This window comes from Sinocyclocheilus grahami, unplaced genomic scaffold (genome assembly GCF_001515645.1).
Source record: "Sinocyclocheilus grahami isolate Dianchi unplaced genomic scaffold, SAMN03320097.WGS_v1.1 scaffold760.1, whole genome shotgun sequence".
Classification (NCBI taxonomy): Eukaryota; Metazoa; Chordata; class Actinopteri; order Cypriniformes; family Cyprinidae; genus Sinocyclocheilus; species Sinocyclocheilus grahami.
The window spans coordinates 370221-380609 of record NW_015505939.1 but is presented as its reverse complement, the minus strand read 5'-3'; the positions used below and the strand labels follow the sequence as shown (position 1 = coordinate 380609).

General features: G+C 43.5%; 1 protein-coding gene across 1 annotated transcript in view; it reads right to left on the bottom strand.

Annotated features, from left to right (window-relative positions):
* Positions 1-1720: 1720 nt before the first annotated feature.
* Positions 1721-10389, bottom strand: part of LOC107561197 (zinc finger protein 239-like) — a gene marked incomplete at its 3' end in the record, with an annotated part of 30663 nt that continues 21994 nt past the window's right edge. The window contains exons 3-5 of the mRNA XM_016245573.1: positions 2583-2763; positions 2150-2498; positions 1721-2065 (exon numbers count right to left, since the gene is read on the bottom strand). Of these exons, the coding sequence (XP_016101059.1) occupies positions 1721-2065; positions 2150-2498; positions 2583-2763 (875 nt within the window). The remainder of the gene's footprint in view (positions 2066-2149; positions 2499-2582; positions 2764-10389) is intronic.

The window sequence follows — 10389 nt, the reverse complement described above, 5'->3', positions numbered from 1 at the left end:
GTGATGTTTTCCCATTCAAATCATACGATTTCCTATTAATTCAATAGAATATATGGAGATACTAGGGAATAGCAATACAGATTCTCTATTATAGATCAGTGGTGAAAACTTATAATAATGGCTTACTACGGTCATGTGGACATAACTGAAGCACGCACACAGCAGCCATAAATTCTTCATGATAGGGGTATCGGTACTGAACGGTTCACGGGGCAAATTCCAAATGGAAGTGATCATCCCTATCCCCTTGGAGTGGGGACTTTGGAGTAAGAAGGGGGAGTGCCATTATGTAGTCATTTGGAATGCACTTGGCAAAGGGAGCGACGTAATTTCCTCATTATCTTCAGCTGGCATGTTCCCGTGACAACGCAGCACGGTGTCCGTCAGCAGATTCGCTGATGGACACCGGCATAAAAAAATATAAATACATTTTATGTTTTAAAACGTTTTATATATATTAGTTTTTATATATTATATAGCATATTTTAAAAACTTTTTAAAATATAAATTGTTTGTTTATTTGCAACAGTTATGCTAACAACAATAAAAAGACATTTATGACCGTAAAACAGCGACATCTACTGACGGACATCGTGCTGCGTTGTCACGGGAACATGCCAGCTGAAGATGAGGAAATTACGTTGCTCCCTTTGCCAAGTGCATTCCAAATGACTACATAATGGCACACACATGCCCTGCTCACTCCAAAGTCCCCACTCCAAAGGGATAGGGATGATCACTTCCATTTGGAATTTGCCCTGTGAACCGTTCAGTAACCATACTCGCACACCCCAACCTCATGACACATTAGATTTTCTCTAATATATCGCTATATTATCCCATATAAAAATGGTTGGCAGGATTAAATTAGCTTGATAACATTTATGTAGCAATAATAAATTGTAAGTGTATTTCCTTAATTTCTCCAGTAGCAAAAACAGAACCGATAACGTCAGAACTTATCAATACTACGGTCTTTCGTAATTTAGCCCCAGGGCTCGTTTTATACCGGGTTCAGGTACCATCCCTACTTACAAGAGAAGCAAAGAAATATCAGTTGCAAAGCTACATGACAGTATATCCTGCATCTGCATTTTCTAAACACATAAGTGGGAAAATAACTAGTCAAAAACAAAAATAAAGAACAAATCAACGATAAATCTCAGTCTCTCTTAATAGTGTTACAGCCTCTTCTTCAGCTTCCTAAACAAGAACAGTTTGTAAAAATCTTCTACTTTCCTTCATAAAAGAGTAAGCAAACTACAGGTGACACATATGCATTAAAAGACAATTGAACATAATATGAAACTCATAAGAAAACACAATATCATTTATATAATGAAGCAACATGATACACAATAATAAACCTTTCTGACATTGTTCTTTGGGGAGGAACTCCATCTTTGAGTTGATCTGAATCTCTCAGTTGAATCTGCTGGTTTTGAAGATGAAGATGAACTTCATTCACTGTGAAACTTTAGATAATGTTTCTTTGTCATGTCTCTTGTAATGTCTGGTTAGGATAGATTTATCCAGATGATATTTAATTGTTTAATGCATTACTGTGTCTTATTTGGTGAGGACGCAGCATCAGACCTGAAAGTGCTGATCTGAAGATGATCTACTTACTGTGATTGTTTTTTGTATGTCTGTGTAGAGAATATGAACGATTGAAATGCTTTCCACATGCAGTGCAGTGATACGGTTTCTCTCTAGTGTGGATCCTCTCATGTGTTTTCAGAGTTCCTGACCGACTGAATTTCTTGTGACAGTGTGAACACTTGTAAGGTTTCTCTCCAATGTGGATCCTCTCGTGTGTTTTCAAGTGTCCTGACCGACCGAATCTTTTGTCACAGTGTGGACACTTGTAAGGTTTCTCTCCAGTGTGAATCCTCTGGTGTCGTTTCAAATGTTCAGCTGAAGTAAAAGTCTTTTTACACTCAAAGCACATGTACTCTCTCACAGCAATGTGTGTTTTCTGATGTACTTTTAAATAATGTAGACGTAAAAAACTCTTTCCACACAAATAACATGAATGTGATTTCTCCTTTGAATGAACTCTCAGGTGATTCTTTAGGTATGATGCCCTCAAAAATGTTTTGTCACATTGATCACATGAGTACAGCTTCTCTCTAGTGTGGATGTTCATGTGATCCTTAAGGTTTGCTGAGTGTGCAAAGCTCTTCCCACATTGATCACAAGAGAATGGCTTTTCTCCAGTATGAACCCTCATATGCCCCTTAAGGTGTTCTTTTTGTGTGAAACTCTTCCCGCACTGATCACATGTGTATGGTTTCTCTCCAGTGTGGATCCTCTCATGTGTTTTCAGGATTCCTGACTGACTGAATCTTTTGTCACAGTGTGAACACTTGTATGGTTTCTCTCCAGTGTGGATCCTCTCATGTGTTTTCAGGATTCCTGACTGACTGAATCTTTTGTCACAGTGTGAACACTTGTATGGTTTCTCTCCAGTGTGGATGTTCATGTGATCCTTAAGAGTTGATGACTGAGTGAAGCTCTTCCCACATTGATCACATGTGAACAGTTTCTCTCCAGTATGAACTCTAATGTGAACTTCACATTTATATTTGCATGTCAAACTCTTTCCACACTGAGTGCAGGTGAAAGATTTCTTGGCTATTATTTTTTTTAAATCTTTCTGTTTGGTTTGAGAGCAACTCGAAGGTTTTTCTCCAGTTTTAGCATGCTTTTTCTCATCAACTTCACTCAGTTCTTCACTCTCCTCGTTTTTTTCAATCAACTCTGCAAATATAAGTAAAAGAGGTTCATTTTCAGTAACTCTCAGTAATCCTGATGAAACCAGATGTAACAGTGTAAAGCAGACAATTGCTATACAAAAATGATCATTTTGATGCATTTTTATAAATTATATGTCCCTGAAACTTTCCATGAATGAGGTTACATTGATCTTCAAATTATTATTTTTAAAACATTACAATCACAAACCCCATGTTTATAGGGAGAACTATTAAAGGGATCATCAGATGCAAAATTCACTTTTACATGTTAGTTGAACATAAATGTGCGTTGGCAGTGTGTGTACAAATCCACCCTATAATGATAAAAATCCACACAGTTTTTTTTTTAAATCCGCAATAATAATAACCCCTTTCTCAGATCAGGTTTTTCTGAGATTCTTGGAACAGATAAGTGCTTATCAGAAAAGATAAGTGCTCTCCCCTCCTTGAACAACTTATAAACAACATATTTACAAACAACATATTCATTAACCCTAACACTAGACAAACTATTCAATATATTGATCCATATTTCTTCTCATTTCTGTTTACCTGAATACCATCAAGCTTTTATACATTTTAATTTTAGATGCTTCTTTATCGCTCTTTTATCGTTTCTTTATAAGCATGTAATTAAGCAGTCCTGTGAAATGTCTTGGTTACATATGTAACCCTGAAGGAGGGAATGGAGATGTCACGTCGGATGACCGACAAATTGGGATTTCGCTTAGAGAGACCAATCCACTTTGAGTGTAAACTAAACGAGCCAATGCACATTGGCATGCGATTATTGCATCCAGCTGCCACTGATCACAGCATGAGTATAAGTAGGCAGCAGGTGCAGCACATATTCAGGTTTTTGCTGAGGAGCCGAGCCAGTGACCTGGCTGCTCAGCGGTGGTACAGCAGCCGTGGCGACGGGACGTGGCATCTCCGTTCCCTCTTTCAGGGAACAAGGGTTACATACGTAACCGAGATGTTCCCTTTCAGTCGGTCACTCTCGACGTCACGTCGGATGACCGACGAATTGGGATCCCTACCAAAGTGCCACAGACACTGCCCCTGCCAGTGACCTGTGGAAGCTTCCTGCGCCCCTTCTTTTTGGCATAGGCTGGGGATTACCACAAGAAGACCAGTTACGGCTGCTATGGCACTACCCACTCAGTAAGACTGGATAACACTGGGAAAACGTGCCCGTTCCACTTGGAACCGGAACGTTGCAGAATCCCATCCTTCCCGAGGGAGGTTTCGGAAGCACTTATACATATGAACAACCGTCTAAGAGCATATGGAAGATTAGAGGTGATTGCAACCCAGTAAGGCACCACGAGCAGGACCTGTTTCTCATCCTCCCTGATCTTGCACAGTGTCTTTGCAAGAAGGCTCACTGGGGGAAACGCATACTTGCGAAGGCCCCGCGGCCAGCTGTGTGCCAGTGCGTCCGTGCCGAGTGTTCCCTCGGTCAGGGAGTAGAACAAAAGGCAGTGAGAGGATTCTGGACAGGCAAACAGGTCTACCTGAGCGGCTCCGAAACGACTCCAAATCAGCTGGACCGTCTGGGGATGGAGTCTCCATTCTCCAGGGAGTGCAGCTCGTGACAGCTTGTCGGCTGCCGAATCCAACTCCATACTGAGAAAAGAGATCCTCTGCGCCAAGGAGAGTTTGCTCTTTTCCCAGTTGACCCGAAGGCCTAACCGGCTAACGTGCGAAAGCACCAAGTCCCTGTGTGCACACAACTGATCCTGAGACTGAGCTAGTATGAGCCAGTCATCGAGATAGTTGAGAATGCGAACGCCGTGTTCTCTCGGGAACAAGGGCTGTCTTCGCAACTTACATGAAGTCATGGGGCGACAGGCCTGGAGGGCAGGACATCCTACTGAGATGCTCGTCCTTCGAACGCGAACCGCAGCAATGGTCTGTGATGCGGAAGGATCGACACATGAAAGTACGTGCCCTTCAGGTCGATTGCTGCAAACCAATCTCGGCGACGGATGCACCCGAAGATGCATTCCTGCGTCAACATCTTTAACGGTAACCGGTGAAGGACCCGGTTCAAGACAAAAAGGAGCTAGCTAAAGTTTGGGTAGCCAGGCACCCAGACACCACACAAGCTGAACTAGCGGGACCACCGACATACCCGTGGTGGGGCAGCAAGGTGGAATGCAGGGACCTGAAGAGGGGTCTGAGTGTGCAGTGCAACACTTACCTGGTTCCACAGTTTGGCAAATGGTGCGTGAGTAGGACCTTTGATAACGCTCTCGAACCGTACGCTGCTGCCTGCTGGTGAGAGAGGAGAATGAGTGTGGTCCGTCCACGACTCTCCATGCCCTCTTGGGACCCAGAGACAGAGAAAACCTGTCTTCAAAAAAAAAAAAGATTTTTGGAAACCAGATTATCTACTCGGCCCTCCTCCGGGGGAGGGAGAGGTGCATTCATCATCCCCCAAAGAGCAGTTCCCTCTCTCTCTGGGTCGCCCCTCCCGAGGCCTCTTGCTCAGGCCTGCCTACACCCAGCTCCACGGTGCCGCTTGCTTGAGGCTGCTACGGATGCAGCACGGGAGCGGGGTGGACGCAGGGGGCCGCCCTCGCCGACGAGCAGGCTGGGCCACTGCAGCCGGCGGACGGGCGGAGGCAGCAGCTGCCCGCCGGGGCAGAACTTCGGATTGCCTCAGTCTGTTCCTGCACAGCCGAGAACTGCTGGGCCATGTTCTCGACTGTGTCGCCGAAAAGGCCGGTCTGGGACACAGGGACCTTAAGGAATCGAACTTTGTCGGCGTCCCTCATGTCAACCAGACTCAACCAGAGGTGACGCTCCTGGACCACAAGTGTGGACATCGCATGACCCAGAGAACTCATGGTGACCTTCGTCGCTCAGAGCGCGAGATCAGTTTGCGGTTCAGAGCTCTTTTAGAACTTCCGGATCATGACCACCCTTGTGTAGGTCCCTCAGTGCTTTAGCCTAAAGAACCTGCAGTAACACCTTAGTGTGTAAGGCAGAGACAGCTTCTCCACAGGCCGTATAAGCATCGCTGGACAGACCAGACGAGTACCTATAGACCTGGGAGGGGAGGCACGGTTCGCCCTGCCGGGTGGAGGCGGTATTGGGACACAACTGCATCGCAACCGACCGCTCCACCGGGGGGACCCCCGTATACACCCTAGATGCACCACCGTCGAGAGTGGTGAGGGAGAAGGAGTAAGAAGATCGGTTTCAAGCAGAAAAAGGTGCCATCCACAACCTGGTAAGCCCCTCATGCACTTCCGGGAAAGATGGCACCGGGGTGGGGTGCTGAGAACTAGAGCCCAACCGATATGGGTTTTTTGGGGCTGATACCGATATTAGGGAGTAAAAAGGCCGATATCGATATATCAGCCGATATTCTTTGTGTATATTATAGTACAGAGATATGTAATGGAGGCAGGGCATTTAACAATTTAACAATAAACTTTATTATCCAAACTGAGTCTGACATCAGTGCACTGAACAGTAAAGTTGAAGTTTATTCAACTTTAATTCAATTCAATTCCATTAAACTTTATCCAGTTGAAGTTTTTCACTTTGGAACATTCATTCACGGATTTGTGCTACTGTCTTCACACACAGATGAAACTTACTAGAGAAGTGTGACATAATATACCTCTGTAAATAAATACAATATAAATAGGGATGCACCGAAATGAAAATTCTTGGCCGAAACCGAACAAAATTAAACACTGGGCTGAAGGCCGAATATCGAACACGGTTTTTCCCCATGTATTTTCTCCAATTCTTTTTTTGCACCATTGCATAAATTAAAAAGCCAAAATGTGCTTTTTACTGTTTTGTCTTGCTTTTCAAAAAAAAATCAATTACTAAACAACAATTTAAAAATATTTAACACTGAACATTTTTAACATTCTAGCAGACACTATACCAACAAAGCACAATTTAACTTCAAATTAATATGTTTCTAAAATAATTTTTGGCCATCTTGAATCAGGCATGTTTTTTATTTTTTATTTTTTTACTGTACAATTAAAAGCAGCCTTGCTGACAAGAGACTTCTTTTAAGACATTAGAAAATATTACAGATCCTAATTTGAACACTATGTGTGAATGTTATAATAAATGTATTAAAACAGAGCTGTTGTAATGATTATTATCCTTATTATTGTCTTACTTTTTATTTTATTTTACAGAACAGTAAAATTACAATACTAACATTCTTGCTAACGTTCTTGCTTTTTCTCAACTTTTATTTTGGCAGGAAGACCTCAATGCTTATTTTTGTTGATAACAGATTTATAAATGAGTCTCATTACGAATACGTCGTACGTATCGCATTGTCACATGCCTTGTAAAAATTCATAAAAATGTGACTGAGCAACTGACAACTGTATAAGCGCAGATTTTCCTCACGCTTTGGACTTTGAACCCTGGTTAACAAGCAGATCTGCTGCGAGCTCGTGCAGAATCTGTCAGAATGCATGCAATTCCATGTATTGGAAAACAAAGTTCTGCAGTTTATTTACTAATTGTTTAAGGCCATTTCGTGATTTCAATCATCATACAGTAACCAGCAACAATCACCCCTTCCTCTTCTCATTTTAGACATGCGATGCAGTCCTAAACATTCTCTCACTGTCGGTGCTTGTAATGATTTTTGTGTCTTTCTCCGACAGTTTAAATGCTTCCACACTGCTTACGTGTGTGCTGCATAATAAAGAGCGCGCCTCTCACTCTGCGCTGGTTGCTATGTGATCGCGTCATATCATTGTTCGGTACAATTTATTCTGTCTTTTCGCTTATTTGGTTCGTGTTTAAGGCCATTTCGTGATTTCAATCATCATACAGTAACCAGCAACAATCACCCCTTCCTCTTCTCATTTTAGACATGCGATGCAGTCCTAAACATTCTCTCACTGTCGGTGCTTGTAATGATTTTTGTGTCTTTCTCCGACAGTTTAAATGCTTCCACACTGCTTACGTGTGTGCTGCATAATAAAGAGCGCGCCTCTCACTCTGCGCTGGTTGCTATGTGATCGCGTCATATCATTGTTCGGTACAATTTATTCGGTCTTTTCGCTTATTTGGTTCAGTTGCCGAACATTCGGCATCCCTAAATATAAAATCACGTCTCGCGCACTTAAATGCCCTTTGAATGTAATGTGTACGTTCCCTTGGAACTGGAATCATGGCGGAATTTCATGTGAAGTCCACTTCGCAGGGCATTTACGATCGAATAAGACCACGCGTGAATGCTGCCTGAACAAGAGACCTCCTTACTGAAGGGAAAGTGTTGATTGGTGTCACTATCTTGCGAACACGGCGGCGGATCTTCACCAAATTCGGGGGATCCCTTCAGCTCGAGGAGCCCTCTCAAACGCCACCCTCCGCGCGTCAGTAGCCCCCTGAGAGCGCTAGAACGTTTGGAGCCGGACCGGCGAATTTAACCACCCGTAACTCTTGAACCCCGGGGGCTAGAGGTCTACACGGGTCCAAAAATTTGTCCCGAACCTGAAGAGAACCGTAAATGTGCTACACTGAACCGACCCGGACCCGTCTATTATTTTGAAAGTTGGACCCGGGCCCGAGCAGAACCGAGAAATGTCAAAAATGTACTACCTGGAACCGACGCGGACCGTCAATTATTGGAAAGATGGACCTGAACCCGGCCGGGAAGACACAGACCCGACTGGACCCAATCGGCACATATTCCACAGCAAATTGCTATTAACAAGTCGATAAACAAGTTGCGAAAATTTTACTTTTTGTCTTACCTAATGTAAGAAGCCTTCTCCCTTGTACCTGACTGTGATGCACACAATCCTCCTTGATAAGAAAATTCCATCTATGTTATTCCTCTCTTGCCAATTGAAATGCGTAATCCACTCATTATTCCAGTTTCAAAAGTCCACTTGCTGCACGGTGATGGATGACAAATGCGACTTTGCAGTTTTGCATTTTTTGTATCTCGAGTCAACTTGTATAATAATTTAGACTGTTTGCCCATTTGGATTATAACAACGGTTGCTCGTCCAGTACCATGGGTGCTGATGTTAGAATGCAAACATTTTAGATATAACAACAAGACAGTTCATTCATAATATTATAAAAAAAATTATCAATAATAACTCACATCACTCATGAAGGTATCCATTATCACCGTGCGTGTGCATTAACTCCGCCCACCCTGCTTCTGATGACGTCGCTCGTGTTTTGTTTTTTTCTCCACCTTATTTAAAATTACCGACTCACACTTTTCTCATCCTAATTTTACAAGTTGAAAGTTACAAAACAACTCACGCACAGCGCTGACTGACTCTGATAACGGCCGGGAGTTCTCCGAGTCCGATCGACTTGGGTATTACACACAATGTTAAACAGACCCGGGACCCGAGGTAATAGATTGGGACCCGACCCGGACCGGGCTGACCATTTAAAATATAGCCCCGAACCCGTACGGATCCCGGGTCCTCGGTCTTGGGTCCTCTGTGTAGACCTCTACCGGGGGCTATCGACGCGGGGGTGGTCTCATTCGAAAGCAGGCCTCTAGACGTAGGCTACACTCAATTCGTGTTCGAGAGGGTTCCTCGAGCTGAAGGGATCCCCCAAATTTGGTGCGGATTCGCCATAGTCTATAGCAAGACCCACATCGTCTTTACAAAGATGTAACGTCAAGTTTGCCAGACGCAATGTCGTCTTTAAAAAGACACACCCGTGAACTCATCAGTAAATGAGTACAAAACAGTGTTTCCAAGCACCTGTCGCTTACTGACTGTTTGGAATTATAAATATGAGCATAGGTCGTGTGTTAATATTATGCACGTTTTTTCTAGTTTGTTACTCAGACGGAGGCAGTGCACTGCATGAGACAAAAAGTAATATAGCCAAAACAACCGCATAGCCGCTCTTTAGTGTAGATGCATGTTGAGAGCCAGAGCCCCGGCCCCCATCATGTGCACCTTCTACAGAGGCACCATCGAGAGCATTCTGAAGAGCTGCATCACTGTGTGGTATGGCGCCTGCAACGCGTCCTGCCGCAAGTCACTTCAACGCATAGTGAGAGCAGCTGAGAAGATTTGTCTCTCTCCCCTCCCTCCAGGATATTTACGGAACCCGTCTCACCTGCAAAGCCCTCTGCATTGCAGGTGATCCCACCCACCCGACACACAGCTTCTTTAGTCTGCTGCCATCAGGGAGGAGACTGCGGAGTCTCCAGGCCAGGACCAGCAGACTGAAGGTCAGCTTCATTCATCAGGCTGTCAGGAAGCTGAACTTCCTCCCGACCTTGCCCCCCCTCCCCTCTTTTGCCCCAGGCACCACTGAACTCTGAACCCCTTCCCCTCTTTTGCCATAAAACCATAATTCAAATACCTCTTCAGTCAGTTTAAATAAAGAACTGCGCTCTGAGCTTTTTGTCACTTTAATCAGACTGAATAAGCTCTTTTGCACTACAATCAATTTATCTGCACTGTTTACTTCACTGGTTTGCACTATTTAACTTTATATATATTTTAATTTTTTACATGTCCTTATTTGTATATTTGTATAGTTGTATTTTGTATAGTTGTATTTTGTATTTAATCTGTATTTATGTTATCTGTATGCACCAAGGGTCTGAGAGTAACGCAATTTCAATTCTCTGTGT